The sequence below is a fragment of the Centrocercus urophasianus genome, unplaced genomic scaffold, assembly GCF_019232065.1.
Source record: "Centrocercus urophasianus isolate 14NV4802_14NV808 unplaced genomic scaffold, USGS_Curo_1.0 seq_15, whole genome shotgun sequence".
In the NCBI taxonomy this organism is placed as follows: Eukaryota; Metazoa; Chordata; class Aves; order Galliformes; family Phasianidae; genus Centrocercus; species Centrocercus urophasianus.
The window spans coordinates 28,395,489-28,414,296 of record NW_024884697.1 but is presented as its reverse complement, the minus strand read 5'-3'; the positions used below and the strand labels follow the sequence as shown (position 1 = coordinate 28,414,296).

General features: G+C 38.6%; 2 protein-coding genes across 3 annotated transcripts in view; one reads left to right on the top strand and one right to left on the bottom strand.

Moving 5' to 3' along the window:
- Positions 1-18,808, bottom strand: part of TMEM117 (transmembrane protein 117) — a 192,833-nt gene that overhangs the window by 161,540 nt on the left and 12,485 nt on the right. For both annotated transcript variants that reach the window (XM_042816395.1, XM_042816396.1), the window contains exon 2: positions 2,717-2,849. In XM_042816395.1, coding sequence (XP_042672329.1) covers positions 2,717-2,849 — 133 coding nt within the window. The remainder of the gene's footprint in view (positions 1-2,716; positions 2,850-18,808) is intronic.
- Positions 5,346-10,438, top strand: LOC122159157 (P2Y purinoceptor 1-like). Its single transcript, XM_042816397.1, has 2 exons — positions 5,346-5,567; positions 8,860-10,438. The coding sequence occupies exons 1-2, from the start codon at positions 5,498-5,500 to the stop codon at positions 9,879-9,881; spliced, it is 1,092 nt and encodes a 363-aa protein (XP_042672331.1). The 5' UTR covers positions 5,346-5,497; the 3' UTR covers positions 9,882-10,438.

The following is an 18,808-nucleotide window of genomic DNA, read 5'->3' as shown; positions in this document are numbered from 1 at the left end:
CCCTCTACTGCCATCTGTCACACAGCAAAAAACAAAACGAGGTAGTGTCAGGAGGGTTCAGTCTCTACTACCATACCACACACATCTACCTTTGATGTCATGGGGCAACCTAATAAAATAGGAGGCATTACTTTCGTGGCAGCTCTCGTATATTCAAATACCAGCAATTTGTTCAGTTTTCACTATTCCTAGAAACCTATAGTCCCAACAATTACGCTTTTTTTAAGGAATACATTCAGCCTTTTTAACTTTACCACATTAAGGTACACATTAAATGAAATGTCTTCAAAAATACTTATTAAAAATACTCTTGACAAAAGTAAATGATACCTTCTTAGAGATAGTAACATAGAAAGCACTCCTGGCATTGGTTTTTCAAGTCCTCAGCAGGATATTACTTCTGCTGTGATCATCTACACACGCACACACATGCAAGACATAGGATTCTCCTACTCATGAGCCACAGAGGAATTTTCATTAATAATACCAAATGCCTGACATACAGGTATTCTTCAGAATCACTCTCTTGGCAGCGGACAGGGCAAGCTGAACAAGAGACACAGCAAGAAGCAAATACACTAAGAATCGTTCTCTTTTTTTTTTCTCCTCAATTTCAAGGAAAGTAATTTTAAGTCTTTTACAGGTCTTGTATTAAAATGATATGTATTCTGTGTGCCTGCGTTTCACAGAATCTCATAGGTGTGGGACCTGCTGGTCTCTACAGAGACTGTAACCTTCAGGCAGCAGGTAGACTCTGATCTTCCTTTTGGAAACCAGTTTCTCTGATACCAGCCATTTCAGTAAGTCATAGACAGAAGTACCATTAAATGGGTTTCATGAGTATTATGTTTACTCAGGAAAGATAATCCACGCTTTAAAACATTTTATTATATCAATGTGAAGTATTTGGTTTTGACAGTGTTTGCCATTTGTTGAAGAAATGCTTTTCAAAAGTACTGACATTGTTCTACCTTGACTTTGAGAGGACAGCTCAGTTTAACTGATGCTTTAAGTTGTGCAGTTTGAAACTGAAACATTTTGTTCCTTACCCGCTCAATGCCTTTTTACCGGAATGTACACCTAAAACAGCTTCACCAAGCCTTTATCACATTTTGGAAAGTCAGGGTGATTTCTTAGAGCAGCACAGTCAGTTTCCCGAAATGATCATGACAAACCTGAAGCTAGCATCAGTTCCAGTCAAGGAGAGACTTCTCAGTGAGAGAGTAGATCAACTGACACCAGCCATTTTTGTAATAGTTTCTGTCTATTTCCATGAACTCAGACAACGACTGCCACACAATCTTCTCAGTGCAGCTAATGGAAGTGTGTAACAGATAGGAGGAACAGGAATGTTGACAAGGACAAATGAACTCCGGTTTCCAGATATGAGCCAAGCTTTCAAAGCAGTTAATGCCTTGATTAATAGCTAGCTATAGCTCCTGGAGCTTTCGCAATACCAAATATAAATCTTAACATAGTACCAATAATAGACTGTGTAAATAGGGAAGGAAGAAAGCTGGAATGCTCCACCCTCTCCATTGCAGGCAGGATTATTCTGCCTATTATTAGGAACCTATTCATATTTACCACATCATTTCCTGATCATTTCTTCTCCTAAAATACCGAGTGATTCTGCTGCTTTATTCACCTTGCTTGAATCAATACAATTAGTCCTCATACCCCACGATTACCGCAGCTGGTCTCCATTCAAGTTCATTCAGTAACACCCAATCAATGTTTGTTTTATGTCTCATTGTTCAGAGAACTCCATACACTGAGTATTTTTGTTGACAGACATAAAAGTCCATTAAATAACACTGTATCAGATTCTGTCGACTTACAGCTGACATTTTTTTAAGAACAAGTCATTCAACTATTTGACACTGCTCTTCAACTCAAATATACTTGGAGTTTCTTATTTCTTGCAAAAAACTCCTCAGATGCTATCTTGCTTTTCATAAACAACACATCTAATGAGCTCTGTCTAATTAATTAATTTTGCCTGACTAATGATGCAAGTTTTCTCACAAAAATCGAAATGATTTTGAGTACAAGAGAAAGCAAGTTTTCTTAAACCAAAAAGTTCAAATTAAAAGCTCAAATTAAAATGAATCCAAACAGAACAGAACAGACAGCTGTTCATACGTCAGCCTTAATGTTACCCTGTTGGAGCACCTTATGAGTTAAAAAAAAAATTAAAAATCAGATTTTTAAGAATCTTTTAAACAAGCCAGATAAGAAAGCATTATTTTGTGCAATCAAAACAGCATCACACTACATATTTAATGTTTGGAGCGTGTCTCTAATTTCAATCAAATTTGAATGTTTCAATTTCTCTCAATTTTACCTCTGAATTTTCTGATTCCACACAAAAGTAATGTTTACACTTCTAATTTACTAAGTCCTAACTTCAAATTTCCTGACCTATACTTTCAAATCAAAGCAATTCTACATAATGTTCATGGATACCCTGTTGTTATTAGGCTAGGACTCCACTTCTTCTAACTGAAATTGTAATCCTCCTGGCAAATTAACCTATTACATTACTATTCTACCTACATTCAGAAAGAAGTGTTCCAGAAAAAAATGCTCGTGAATACTACTGCATTTACATTTTTGTAAGTTCTTGGTCACTCTTAAGCAGCATAATATGAAAATTTTCCCGTGAAATATATTCTAGAGCAAAACAAACAGAAAAAAAAACTTTGTAACCTACCTCATATTCCCTGCCATAATGAGGAATAGATTATAAATGTGAGAGAAAATGAAGAGGAAGAGGATGGTACTGAAGAACATTGTCATCCAAGACCCGTGGTCCTCTCGAAACATTTTCAGACGGAGCAACTGACCTGTGGTATGGATATTATGAGAAACCATATTTTAGTCAGTCAGTAAATATGTGTTCAGATGATAACAAAAAAGAAAAACAACAACAACAACAAAACAAAACAAAACAAAATAGTGTACTAAAGTGAATTTCTTGTTACATCCAATAATTCCAGTTTGTGTGGGGAGGACAGGTGACAGGTTTAGCATCAGGCAGCCACATTTGTCTTTTTCAGTTCAGCCATGAACAGAGATTTTTCCTACAAAGCCACAAGATTGTTTCCCACAAACCGATTTGGTGACAAACCAATTTAGATTCTGATTCTAGAGACTAAATCGTTAAACTGGACCTCTAAAGGAGTTCAGTTCACATCATCCCTGCGGTACCTGACTGAAAAGTGGCTGTGGTTTTATATATACCATATGCAATCCTACATGCTGGTTAAGCAGCCTTCATTATTTCCCTGCTCTCGTCATTAACACCCGTACCCAGCCTACTCTCATGCTGGCAGAGCAGGTATGCACAAGTGAACAAGAGTAGTCTAGAAAAAACGATAATTCCATCTTTTTCTTCTAGCTGAATTAGTTCCATCAACCCGCTGACACTGAGACTCATTGAATAGCAGTGCTGTAAATCTGTGCAGAAGTGGGAAGGAGTGATGGTCATGAAGAGCAAATGTGTAAAGTAAGCCATCCCACTTTCTAGAAACTGCTGCATCCCATCTTTCTAAAACAAACACCACAGCCGGGAAGATCTCATGGAATTAGTCTAGAAGTCAATGTAAGAGACATCTTTTGTGGCATTTGCTCAGCGTTCTGAGAAACAAGTCTACAAACTGGGAGGCTTCATAAGAACTTCAGGCTGCGAGATGTTTCTTGAGCAGTAGGAACAGTCAGATTTTGATGGTTGCCTCTCTTGTTCCACTGACTAGGGACAAAGTTGGGTTCAATGTAATGACATGATAGCTAAATCATCATATGTGTTGGTCTAGCTCATGAAAAGCACAGGACATTTGACTCATGAGAAGAAGAAATTTTCTGAGCAGATGACTGCAGGGTCAGTTAAGAATTAAAGAAAATGCCTGGACTAAAGGGATTCTACAGATACCATAAGAAAAGCCATCTCTTGAGTCAAAGACAGCTCTTACTTAAGCCCAAAAGTACACAAAAACATACAGTTAATAAATAAGTAAATCATCAACCCTCCTTGCAATAAAGTTGAGATTATCCTGTGCAAACCTACTGTTCCCCTGTTTTGTGAGTACTGCCACCCATTTAATGGCAGCGCTGAAAAAGTCTGGGTTTCTAGAAGTACATTGAAGGGTTTAGACCTCAATAATACGGCTGTTCAGGTGGAATGACCTCACCAGTGAAACACACTAGGCAACTGCCATCAGATTTAGAATCCAAATTCTACTTTCTCATGATTTTACAAACAAATCTTTTACTATGAGCTCAAGTGGAAGATAGTATTGTCCTCTCTTACACTGTTGATTTTTGCTACATGGTACCACAACAAGGTACCAAAATGATTGTCTGTGAGTGGTAACATAAAAGAACCATATCACAAAACAGAGCAGAGCTTGCAACCATACTTACAGTGTAATTATTATTCATTTCTTAGCCAAAACTGTACACCAAATGTTGTCACTGCAATACAGAGAACAAACTGCTCCCTGGAGTGTTTGAGCTGACTGTCTCTCGTAGTAATGCTCTCGTCATTTCACAAATGTATTATTACAGTTTTGTCAGAGCAAGACTGATTTTCTTGTCCTCTCAATGAAGTCTTACTGCAGTACAGTACTCTTCTTATCCTGCTTTTCGTAGTTTACATTGGTTCCAACTTTTGTTATTTATTTTCAGTAATTAATTACATAAACAGGAGTGTGCAAGTACCTAAATGCAGGTGCTTCAGTCATATGATGTACTTCACTTTTCATTCTGCAACAAATGCATTCTGCAAAGCACACAGGTATGCCTTATTGCTTGAAAAAAAGCTCTGCTTACTCTCATCTCATCACTGGACAGGTGAATCTTTTGTCTTGTTTTCTTCAGGAACATATTTTTCCTGAGTTAAGCTTTCCTTTTCTTTCTTCTCCTCTCATTTTTATTCTCTCAGTCCTCCTTCACTGCCAATTAACGCAGCAGTTTTTCCCTTCTTTAGGTTTCCTGCAGCCCACCTGTGCAAGTAAATTCATTCTACACAGTTTCCAGTCCGTCTACTCCCATTGCACCTTCCCTCTCCTGAGCCTCTCAGTCTCATCCAGCCCATTCCTTTCCTGTACAGGCTCTGCGGTGGGGTGAGAGCTGCCCATTTCTGTAGTGGGGCAGCAATTCTGGCATGGAAGAAGGGGGAGGAAAGTACAAAGGTACACACATGCCCCACACCCCTCCACCCTTTTCTTTCATGCTAGAACCAATGAAAGCCCCAGAAAGACCTAGACTGTGGATTTGTAGTGAGTCTGTTTTTCCCTGAAAAACAAGTGGAGCCTGCTATGTTAAGTAGCAATATAGCCTGACCGAGAGGAGGGGCATCATGATAAAAGTTCTCTCTCTTGCAGTTTGACAAATGCTCTCTGAATAGCTGCCACTGTCTATGGAATATTACCAACACCTTGCATTAAAAGCAGTATTTGCAAAATAGAATTGCAATTCTAGAAGATCAAGATTAATGGAGAAGAAAAGCACAGCATGGAATCTAGACTTCAGTAAAATAGATGACAGCAACATTTCTAAAACAGGTAAGAGAAAAATTGATTAAGTATTCATCCCACCTGTATTCTCCACAGTAACATTTTTTTTTTTGTACTTAGCTACTACATTCTGATTAGTACATACAAACATGTATACATTTCATATTATTTAAAGTATTTTTTAATAACTGTTGTCTTTGGCAGGCAATTTTTTAAACCTTAAATATCCCTTTACCATAGTTCACTTGCTATATGTGCTTTCATTAATTCTAAGTAAATGAACATCATTTCTTAATGAAAGAAATAGTGGCTTAATCACAGTATAGACTGAGCCATTAGGAAGAAAGGAACTGAATGTTATTAGCACAATGTACTAACTGGCAGAAAACTTGCCATTGTCTCATATACATATAAAAAAAAAAGGCATCCCTGAAACTTATTACAGCACACATGCAGATCTACTGGGCATCAGCATAGCTCCAATGGCCTCAGGATACAGCAGGGCACGGTGATGATGTCTTTGCACATACAGTGAAACTGGGTTTTGCTTGTAGAGAATTCCTTACATTCTTCTAATAAAAGACCAGGAGGTCTTACTATAGCACTGAGAGTCAAATTGCTTGTGCCTTTCTCTTGCTTATTACATTATCTTGGAAGACATTCTTTTTTAATTTGGACCTCTTTGACTGTGTCCATCCTGTTTGATAGATTGTAAGTCATTCACACCAATTGCAGTGCACAGTGTTTCAAAAATCCAGTCTTGGTTATGGCCTCTAAGCCCTACTATAATACAATGAATAGATAAGAAACAGTGAGAATATTTTAGAAAATCCAAATATGAACACCAGGGTTCATAGAATTCCAGGAAATCACCTGCAAGGGAATTTCAAAGAGCATGGGAAACACAGAAAAATGCAATCATACTTCCTAATGTGACTTTGATCTCCAAATTCATTTTACCAAGATATGCAGCTCCAGAACCTCCAGATAACTTACTCCGTGTAGGTCAAGTCAGAGCATAGTCTAGTAAACTCAAGGTGATGAAGAGGATAGGGGATTTCTTAGTTCCAATCTGTAACTGCCTTAACAGAAGGGTATACACATAGTCAACTTACAGCAAAATGGATGAGATGGCACAGCTGTCTCTCCAGTTAAGACTGACCTACTCTCCTCAAGCATCTCTGGAAGAGACCTGCCTCTCTCTCTCAAGCTCTTCCAGGAGCTTGATGATATCAGGAATCCCTGGCATTACAGTTGCCTTCTGCAGCTACAGACATGTTTTTTGTAGCCAGTTTAGGGCTTATTTGTGCTACCACCATAATTAGAATCAAGTGCTTAGTGCCTTCATTCATAATTATTTAAAAGGAAGGCAGAGAGGTAGGAAATACAATTTAATTCAAAGTACAAGTGAGATTTAGCCAAGACGATTATAGGAAAATATAACTTTCCTATACATATTAAAACTCCTTTTAACTGAACAAGCTGTAAAGCAAATGTTACTTAATGGTATTGTATAATTAGGGTGGCTACATTTTAAAGAATTTATGTTTTCACCTTATAAACGTTGGTTGAAGAAGAACATTATATAAAATTTGATATCCATAAAGACCATGGAGAAATATAGAGAAAGAATACTGTTACCCCAGGTTAAAATACAGTGCTTCAATACTTAACAATATACATTTAAATAACAAATATTTCCAATCTCTTAAAAACACCAAAAGTTCACCACATGGCTTTCAACGTTTCTGGAAAGCCATTTGACTGCTTTTGTTGCTGAACTTGTACAGAAATAACTTTTCTTCATAATGTTATTCAGTACAGTTTGAACTAACTTTTCCTAAGTACATTATCTGGGTGAGCCATAAATTTGTAAAGCAAAATAATGCAGTTTTTAATTAGCAGCTCATAGCTCTTACTTGTTATGCTCTGAGCTATGTCTGTGGACATACCTTCAGAAAAGCAATATTAAGGAAGGTACGAAAGCAAAAGACCACGTTCCAAAAAAGCACTACTATCAGCCTAACAGTTGAAGAAGTTCAAAAATCATTGAGTAATCAATAACATTATGGAAAAGAGCTCTTCCTTCTATGTAAAGTGAGTAAATGCTGAGTAAAATTTTATCCCGCTTTCCTATCAAGTGCAGTAGTGGATTCCGATTTCTAAATGGCTGTTTTTATGACCCTCATACAAAGTTCTAACGTGGACAGACCTTACAGATTAAAATAGAATCACTGAGTTACAGAATCATTGAATCAGAGAATGGCTTGGGTTCGAATGGGACCTTGAAGACCATCTAGTTCTAACTCCCCTGTTGTCGGTGGGTCTGCGATCCATCAGATCAGGCTGCCCAGGGCTCCATCCAACCTGGTCCTGAATGCCTCCAGGGATGAGGCATCCACAGCCTCTCTGGGCAATCTGTTCTCTTTCATCATTTGGAGAGAGGTTCTAGAAACATGACAATGAATTTGGTGACAGTTCACCCTGGTAAAACACTCCAGGCTTGGTTTTGTGTTGTTTTCATTTTTTTTTTTTAATTAGGAGTTCAAAATCTATGGGACTAAAAATGAGTCTGCAAGCATGAAAACCTTGCTTTGAAAAACACACTGCAGATCTATATTCCAAATTATCCATAACAGGTGCTGATAGATTCTGGGCAATAATGACTGAGACAAAATGAACTCTTTCTATCCCTATCAAAACCACAATGGTTTTGGCCTCAAACATCTGTTTAGAGAAGAATGCCAACAAAAATCATGCACACAATAGCAAACAGGCATTTTGTTCACTGCTTTGGATATAGATGTTGGTGTTGCCTTCAGCACAACCTCATTTTTTTTAATACTTTCTTCTGGACCTCAGCCACAGCCCACTGCACAGCTACCCACATTACAAATGCCTCTAGGCCCAGTACAGGTACCCAAGCCAGTCACTGCAAGGGTGGAGTGAGTGTGGCCATTTATTATCCTTCTGCTTTTCTCTCTGCTTCCTGCAAAGCTAGACACAGATGTATTTGTCAGCAAAGGGAATCTGCTGTTATTAAGGGTGCATGCCTTTTTTCTCTCATGTGTTGTGCACTACACTAAATATTAGGGCATAATACAAGGGTTTTTAAGAAGGTTCATGAAGCTCTGCCTTTGATGGCATTGCTGTATAGTAAGCTTTAAGTGATGTCTATTTGGAATTTGCATTTTTTTCAGATAGAGGAGAACTTGTACATCCCATGTTCTGAATTCTTTCACCGGTTTAAACACGATGGATTTAACTAAAAAGTTTTTAATTGTCAATTCAATATATTTAGATATTATTTTAAATTTGTTGGTCTGTTTTTCCCCTTCAGGCCCATTCCATGGAAAGATGACAAATGATACATGCATTATTTTCATTTGCAACAACCATCCTAAGCTGGAGTGGTACTGCTATTTGCTGATTCTGGTTTGCCTTTTCACTTTGATAGTGGGATTTCTAGGCAACATACTTGCCCTTCGACATTATGTGTACTGCGTGAAGACCTGGAATACTAACAGCATATTTCTATTTAATTTGGCATTGTGTGACCTCACTTGGATTCTTATGGCACCTTTTTCAGTATATCATAGACTCCAGAAGTCAAAAAACTATATCAATCAAACATTTTTTTACATCATAAGACTATTTTTTAGCATTAATATATACGGAAGTGTCTACTTCTTAACACTCATCAGTTTTGATAGATACTTAGGTGCTGTCCATCCTATCTCCTCATTAACATGGTGGAACAAAGGAAAGGCCATGTTTTGTACTGCTGCTGTATGGATCTTCATAGTTCTTGCATCAGTGCCAGAGATCTTCTGCACAATTGAAGCTGGAAGACAGCATCACAACACAAGTTCCCAAGATCACAATGGAGAACCCTTACAATTCGAAGTGCCATTCATACTCTCCAAGATTATATTGAGGTTTCTAATTCCAGTCACAGTCATCTTTACATGCTATATGTTGACTCTCAAAGCACTACTACAACTCTGTAAACGTCAGCAAAGAAGAAATAGAATTATTAGGCCTCTTTTACTGATTTCAGCTGCTATGATTGTATTTGCTGTGTCTTTCACACCATATCACATTACAATGATGGTGATGATAATTTACAAAACCTGTTATCAACCATCCTCTGAGAGCATAAGTAGACTAATGGTAGTTTTTCAAATCACAGAGATCATCTGCAGCATCAACAGTTGCCTTGATCCAATCATTTTTACAGTAGCAAATAAAACATTCTATCAAAAAATAAAAAATATAAAATGTCATCCCAAATGCCAATGCTGCTGCTGTCTAACACACAGGGCAAGGGACATCACTGTATCCCCAAGAACAGTGACTTAAAGGTCAGTTTACAAAGACATGCATCTCTTCCTACCCATTTAGCTTTGTACTGTCGGAACAGTTTAAAATTTCATCTCCTGTATAGTGCATCAATCCCTTGAGTAGGCAAGAATAGACAGCAATGTAGAGTAAAAGTTAACATGTAAATCCACTGGAAAAGAAATGCTATTATATGTACTTTAAATATTATTGTCATAAATATACATTAATCTATTGTGACACAGCACTTCTTCCCCACATGTACATCTGATATGAATGAACAATGAATAAAAGCTCTAAGGATCTGCTTTTGTTCTTGGTCAGAGAAATACAGAAAGTCTATGAGTAAACAGTGTTGAGGAGTCTCCTGATAGTTTCTGTTAATTATTTTTTAATATGTTTGTAAGTAGCATTGGGGCTGCACTGTGCAATTAGTAAGAGCCATGAAGTTAACTGCTGAACTTCCCAAGCGTTTGTAGAGAGGCCTACTACAAGTTCTTAATTGTAATGCTACTTGCACTAAATTTCCTCTGGCAGTGGCAGTGGAACCTCAATAACCTGGATAAATGCAGCAGATTTCCAAAAAAGACCACAAAATATAAATAATAAGGGAAAGCCCCTGAAGACAGCCAGAGCCATAGTGAGTCTGCTTACAAAGCAAACAAGCATAGACTGAAGAGTTTGCTAAAGGTTTTTCCAGTGCAGCAGTGGCTCCAAACCAATAGCACAGGCATACTGATAGTGCCTCAGAAACCTTGGGCAATTACAGCTGTCTCTCCTAAGTGTTCTGCTTCAGAGAATTACATTACTCTACAGTGAACTCTCAATTCACAAACAGGGACAACTGTGCAAAGGAAAACTTCTGAAGCACTGAAGTGGCTGAGCTGAAGGAAGAAACACTGCTACACAACAGTGCTTTTTCCTTGTTAATTTGGGGTCTCAGCATCAATGTCAAGACAGTCTAAAGTACAGCAGACTTTGCTTATTAAAACAGCACAATGTCATACATCATCTTCAAGAATCATTAGACTGGCGTCCTCCCAGCATATATAGACAGTCATCCTTTACATCCAACTATGTGCTTTCTAGCTAAGTCTCACAAAATATCTTGTTAAGGCCATAAATCAGTGGGCAAGACAATTTTATTTTCAGAAGTTACTAGTGACAATGTATTTTTAGGTATACTTTGCATAATGTCCTTTTCATTTTCATAACTTCGGTATGATTTTGTTCTCAAAGATGTATAAAAATATATGTCGACACTGACATTAAATCTCACTTGATGAATTTTTCAACAAATAAATCAAATTCAAAATATAAATGTATGCGTAATATCTAGAACATTGTTTTTTAAATTGTTTGTAACTGTGATGTGAAATGAAGGAACAAGTCTTGATAATCTGAAACATTTTAGATATGTTTATATGTTTATATGTGTATATTTATGAGGATCTCACAGTAAATTGTGCATCTATATTCTATTCTAGAGAGTTACATACTCACCTAATTGTTAAGTGCTGCTCTTAACCCCTTGATGATTTCTTAATCCTTAATTTTCCCATATTTTAAAAGAAAAAATATTCACCTTAGAATCATAGAATCACAAGGTTGGAAAGGACCTACAAGATGATCCAGTCCAACCGTCCTCCCATTACCACTGCTACCACAAGCACTAAACCACATCTCAGCTCCTCTCCCAGGCACCTCTTGAACACAGCCAGGGACGGCGACTCCACCACCTCCCTGGGCAGCCATTCCAGTGCCTGACCACTCTGAGAGAAAAAGATCTCCCTTATGTCTAAACTAAACCTCCTCTGATACAACTTGCGGCCATTTCCCCGGGTCCTGTTTGTTGCCCGGAAGAAGAGGCCAAATCCCTCCTCACCCCAACCTTCAGGAAGTTGTAGAGTGCAATGAGGTCTCCCCTGAGCCTCCTCATCCCCAGACTGAACAATCCCAGCTCCCTCAGCCACTCCTCATAAGACTTGTGCTCCAGACCCCTCACCAGTTTCGTTGCCCTTCTCTGGATACGTTCCAGGACCTCAATGTCTTTTTTGTGGTGAGGGGCCCAAAACTGACACTACTCAAGGTGCAACCTCACCTTTGCTGAGTACAGAAGGATGATGACCTTTCTGCTCCTGCTGGCCACACTATTTCTAATGCAGGCCAGGATGCCATTGGCCCTCTTGGCCACCTGGGCACACTGTCGGCTCATGTTCAGCCGAGCATCAACCAACACCCCCAGGTCCTTTTCCTCTTCACACTCATCCAGCCACTCACCCCCAAGCCTGTAACGCTGCATGGGGTTGTTGTGGCCAAAGTGCAGCACCCGACACTTGGCTTTGTTGAACCTCATCCCATTCACCTCAGCCCAGTGATCCAGCTTATCTAGATGCCTCTGTAGGGCCTCCCTACCCTCAGGAAGATGAACACCACCTCCTAGCTTGGTGTCATCTACAAACTTACTGAGGGTGCACTCAATCCCCTCATCTAGGTCATCAATAAAGATATTAAACAAGATGGGCCCCAGCACTGACCCCTGGGGGACACCACTTTTAACGGATTCCCAGCTGGCTTAACTCCATTCACCACTACCTGCTGGGGACGGCCCTGTAGCCAAAGCCAGTTCCTTACCCAAAGAAGGGGATACCTGTCCAGGCCACGGGCAGCCAGTTTCCCCAGGAGAGACTGTGCCAAAGGCTTTGCTGAAGTCTAGGTAGACTACATCAACAGCCTTCCCCTTGTCTACCAAACTGGTCACCTAGTCATAGAAGGAGATGAGGTTGGTCAAGCACGACCTGCCTTTCATGAACCTGTGCTGGTGGAGCCTGATCCTCTGGACACCATGCTTGTGCCGTGTGATCTCACCCAAGATGGTTTGCTCCATAACTTTCCCTGGTACTGAGGTCAAGCTGAACAGGCCTGTAATTCCCCAGATCTTCCTTACGGCCCTTCTTGTAGATGGGAGTCGTATTGGCAAGCCTCCAATTCTCTGGGACCTCTCCAGATAACCAGGAGCCCTGGTAGATGGCCGAGAGCGGCTCAGCAATCACCCCCACCAGCTCCCTTGGCACCTTCATCTACTTTATTTGTGAGCTCCCTATTGTAAACATGACAGGATTTTTAACAATTAACAATTAAAGAGAATTTGTTAATCTCTAAATGGGTACACACTGGCCACTATCTACTCTTCTATATGCTTACATTTCAGACTGACACAGAAATGATATTAATGCCATTTAGTGATAAAAGCGCTCTCAGCATGAGGAAGGGATGAACAGCAGAGATAAGCCAAGTTTTAAACAGAAAGCAATTTCCAAAATCAAACACTTGTCATTTTATCATTTACTCTCTCTTTAAAGCTACAAAAACACTCTTTTTTTGTCCATTCTCTACTTCAGTATTGATTTTCAACAGGGTTGGGGTTTTTTTTTCTGCAAAATTCAATGGGAAATCAAAATCAAAATAAGTTTTTTTTCTAGACACAAAGTTAAACCTAAAAACTGACTGCTATACTCCCTGCATACTGTCTATAGATGTTAATGTTGATACTACATATCCAGTTAGAAACATTAGAAAGGAGTTCTGTTGTTAATGAGGAAATAAGCATTAAATTCAGAAGAAATTGTGAAAAACATTATCAAAGTTGTTTCTTTGTCTTGAAAAAAAAAGTGTTTTCTTTTAGAACTGCTGCCTTCATAATGATGGATGATGCACCTATGAATACAGTCTGTGGTCACAAGTACCCAAAGTTTGTGAGAATTAAATTAAAAAATACAAATAAAGAGTGGAATAGGTAACTCGTAGCAGGTCAGGCTCAATAATTAGAAAGATTCACAGATAACCCTTCAGCAACTTGTAGGTCTTTTGCAAGCAGCATTAATGTGGATTGCAAAGTCATGGGTTTCTCTGCCTGAGATTCAGTGTGTGATAAGAAAAAGTAAGACTACTAGTGTAGTCTCAGTCTGTTGTAGGAAAGTCAATGTGAGAGTCTGACTTAGAGAAATTTTTCCATAAGACAGAGAAATTTCGTTCTGGCCAGGTAAACAGAACATAAAAACACGTTTAACTAAAGAGGAATGACCTTCATAGTCTCTACGTGGCTGAACTATGCAGTATACAGATAAAAAAAATGCAAAATGAGCTGCTATTTACTTTCTGTCAGCATCACCCTACCAAAGAGCTGCATGGTCTAAGGCACGCGTGACAGAACAAGGCCAGCAATTGCCTTCACAGGCCTGGGAGAGCATCAAAGAGAGCTGTATGTGCTGTGCCCAATGACCAGAAAAGGACAGCAGAAGCAAAGAGGCAGGGAACTGGTTTTCCAGATGTCAATCAAGTCAGAAGACTAAAACTGCCATGAAATAGCACTTATGAAAACGATACTGATTTCTGCTGCATATCCTTTGATCCTCCCTGACTTCCAAGGATATGAGCAAGAGATAAAGGTAGCATGGATGGCAGCCCTGATTTATATGCCATGCTGGGGAAAAACAGGAGAAAGCTGGAGACTCCTCTAGTTCACTTACATAGGACGGACTAAGGCTGTCTACAGTTCTGTGTTCATCTACAGATCAAGGGACAAACTACCGGGACTCTGAAACTCTCATAAAATCCACTTTTCCACGTTACTTCTCTCTGTATTCCACAAACATAAAAATACGGAATAAAGCATATTACAAAAACAAATCCTTATCTCCATGTCTGTTTCTGTAGCCACATGGAATGGCCCACAAGTTCATACAACTCAGTTTTCTACCAGTGAAACCATCAAAAGAAGAGGTCCCAAGGCATTCACAAACAAATGAGAATGCAAGGAAAAAAAAACCAACAAGACACCTTATGTCCCTGAAAAGTTTATTCTCAACAACCCCCCAAAAAAGAAATGAAGACGTTCCTTAAAAAATATAAAAAATAAAAAAAATGTATCCATGTTACAGTGCCTGTGTTGCCTGTTCTCCCAAACTGGCACCTTGCGCAATGTGCCTTGTACTGGGTTGAGTTTAAAGTTAATCTTTAAAGATCTGCTTTAGGACATAATCCTTAGGAAAAATCATTCTCTCTCTCTTACCTTCTGCTCTTCAGATAGCAGTTCCTCAAGCTAATCAGCTATGAGTACTCCCTAGTAGCTGAAAAGGCTTCTAAACATTTATTTTCCTGCTTATAAGAGATGTAATAATCAATTAAACACACTTTTTAAAAGTGTTTTTGTTCAACCAGGCTGAACTAATGCTAATGTTCTCCTGAATGAAACCAAAGGTTTTCTACAAACTAAGACTTAAAAACCACAAGACATCTGTTCATATTTACTTGGTCATATTTTTATTTGGAAATAAATGCTCCTAAAATGTTTCATTATAATATTTTCCTCAGATAATTTGACATACACAAATAAAATCAAATCAGATTATTCCATTTTGCTACAATAAGTGAACAATAAAACAAACAGCTAAGAGCCAAAGTCAACATCTCCTTCTAAGACAAATATGTTGCCACACTGGTTTATCACGGCCTATTGTTTGGGTTAAATCTGAGGACATGGTATCTAATTAAATGCCCGCCTGTTCTAATGAGTTTGAACACATCAGTTATTGTTGAAAGAATAATATTAGCCTACAAAACTGACTGCAAGATGTGGATAGCTCTCAATTACTATTTGTGGATTCAGAGATATTACAGCGATGGGCATCTTTGTAACTTACTAACTGAACAGAAAATGGCCCATGGCCTGAAAGATTTGCTTATGGGTGTGATCAGCTATAGTCGAGGAAACAATTATTTATTACTGTAAAACTCAGCATTGTTTTGTGAACTAAAATTGCTGAAATTAAAATTTCTAAGTTGAAGAGCTAAATTGAGCGACAAATGTCCCAAAGATGCAACTTAAGGTAAGCCATCCTCATGCACCCACTGTTCTGTATTTGCCTGTGTAATACTTGCAGAAAACTACCTGAAAACTTCTCACATTAAGGTATGAGCTTACCTTCTTTAAAAAGAATGTTAAAATGCTCCTAAAAGATGGAGTCTCGCTTCAGTGTGTATAAACCAATGTATTTTGATACCAGTTTTTCTTTTCCAAGTCTCAGAAACACTGCACCTGGCAAACAGCCACACCAAACAGTGCAACGGGCAGATAAAATATCTCACCTTTGTACGCTGCTTTCACCAGTGGAAGGAAGGCAATGCTTTCCAGGCAGAAGGAAAAATAATCAGCACACTGATTCTACCATTGGAGGAGCTAAGGCAAAAGGAAGCAAGTTCTGCATGGGCCTTGCTACTGCTGCCCAGCAGGCTGTGCACTGGACACGGGTAGCCAAGCTCCCAGTGTGCCTGCAGCATGGCACCACCTGCCAGGGTAAGATCCCTGCCTCCTCTTCACGTGGTTCACAGGTCTTCATCCAGCTGGACAAGGTGAGCCTTCATCGGGGAGAACTGCACTTCTCAGCTTTTGCACTCAAAGGTAAAATGCAACCTAATGTCACAAAATGTACATACTCGAGGTCTCAGCTACTGACCTAGCTAGAAATGTGATGCCTTCGCACAGTACATCACGTATAATGGGAACCCAAGAGCTCCAGTTTCCTATCAATCCAACCAATAGGTTGGTTTGAAGACCAGTTGAAAGCCAGTGTTAGCAGCCAAAGTGTCTCCATCAGCCTTCTTGTGGAGTACGTCCTACCTGACTCTGCTGGTCTCATGGACCTGGTGTGAACTACAAACTGCAGAGGAAGCAAATGCAGTTGATAAGCACTGCTCTCTTCCTTCATCTAAAATACCACCCAGTCTTTAGACATAGCTTGCTATTTCTCTAAGAAAAAAATAACAGAAATAAAATTATTCATAAGAATGCACACTCATCTTTTAACACAAAATAAGTACAGAAAGATGGACTTTTACTGCTGCAAGGAAAGAGCCGACGTGGTCTTTCTCTCTGAAGGATTACCAAAGGCAGTCAAGAGCAGTCTAGTGATGGTCAGAGCCACCTGCTCTACTGTATGATGCAGGGAATTCATGCAGGCATCACATCTTTCTCTGTTTCACATTAATGTCATTGCTGTTACCTAGATGTAATACCTCAATCTGCTATTATGAATAAACTGAATGAATGAATAAATGAATAAGCACAATGCTGGTAACATGGGAAGACTTAAACCACGCCAGGATTAGTACGTGCAAGCAGGCTTGATTTTGCATTTTTCCACATCTGTCAATTCCCATTACGTGGAGTTCAAATGTAATTTTAACCAGAGACTTTACTCTTCCTTCTTTTATTACATCAGGTTTAGAACAGTGTGCTGATGCAGTTAAAAGAAAAACTAAAAAAAAAAAAAAAGATATTGATTTCCTATTATGTATTAGAACAATTTGCAGTAGGGAAGGAACTCAAAATCCTGCCTAAGCAATAGAAAGTGCTAACGTGTTTGAGCTTTTGCTTGTGAGGTGTAGATTTTTTAATTTTATGTGACAGTTTATGAAATGATCATGCAAAAAATACCCTCTTTAGATGTCTTCATCAAATAACAAATAAAATTTCTTTAGAGGGCATATAAGTATGAATTGTATTTGTGTACTCTTTATCCTTAATGAATTTTTAGCATCTTTAAGTACTGGCTTTTTTAACTGCCAAAGCTATAAATATAATTCCGTGATCCTCCTCCTTTTTCTCATTCTGGAGCTCTAATACATTTCATCATTTTATTTGTGGTATCTAGTTGAAACTATAATTTTTTTCTCTGAATTTACTGGATCATTTACTGGATCAAATCTCACAATAAATAAAAGAAGCTTTACAGTATTTATGTCCCTTATAACGCTGATGTTGAACTCTGAAGGGCAGGGCTGTAATCTCAATTTCTCAATACCAGTTCAGTGACACCCTGCAATGAATTGTCAGAATAATTAGTTCTCAGGTTCTTTTTAAATTGTTTGTTCTTTTCTCCTGGCACTGCACTGAAACTTATTCACAAGCTTATTTTTAACAAAAAATACTTTTCTTGCAACCTATGTTCCATGCTGCCCTTCTAGATAAGCATTTATAAAGCATGTTTTGTCAGAAAATAGAGATTTTGTCCTCATTCATCAAAGTGCATCTTTAGGTTTACAAATGATATTTGTGATAAGTTGTCCAAAATGCTCTGCTGTGGCAAAGTAACTTAGAAACCTGAATGTGGCACTGTATACAGTTTAATATGTTTAATTGTAAATAGCATATGTTCAAATAATAGCAAATATGCACGACAAATGGTTAGCCTGATTTGAGTCAGGAACATCCTTTTCTCTCAAACAGATGTAGCTGAGATCAACAGAAAGCAGCCATCCCATCACTAACCCTCAGTTGGAACTCAAACGAGATTTATGTTTGACCCTGAGCTTTGCTACTGATTTTCCAAGGGACTGAGGAAAACAGCACCGTCTCTGCTACTCTGGAGGGAATGTAAGGTTCACAATAAACATGATGCTGAGCTGTGAAGGACCAGCAGACAGCAAGAAAGAAAAGAGATTTACATTTTCTTGAGATAAAAAGTAGTCCAATGCAGGACGTAGCACATGATCTAACAAAATTAAATTGTCTTAAAGGAAATGAAACAATGCTTTTTTACTCTCTCTCTATATATATATTTAGACTCTCTCCTTGCTAAGAACAAAGTGCATTATTTTTTGTCCAGAATTCCTTGGTAGCCTCAGGAAGGGCGAGTCAAGCTCCCTGCACAAGGTTCTCTCTCTCTGAGGCATAAAATATGCAACAAAAAAGAAAATCCAACCGCAGATAGCTTTCTGATTTAACCTCAGTATGCACAGATTAAGCATGGGTTTTGTTTTATATTTTATCTTCAATAAATACTTGCAATTCTGCTGTCTACTTTGTACAGGGGAAATAAATATCACAGTTTAGAAGGAGCACCCCAGAGGTTACAGAGGGTGTTTGCATTTCAGATGCACAAGACAAG

Bases quoted from the DNA above. Each gene is read 5' to 3' on its own strand.
- LOC122159157 (XM_042816397.1), top strand. From the start codon at position 5,498: ATGGAGAAGAAAAGCACAGCATGGAATCTAGACTTCAGTAAAATAGAT. The intron at 5,568-8,859 runs GTAAGAGAAAAA...TTTCCCCTTCAG, and splicing joins CAGCAACATTTCTAAAACAG to GCCCATTCCATGGAAAGATG.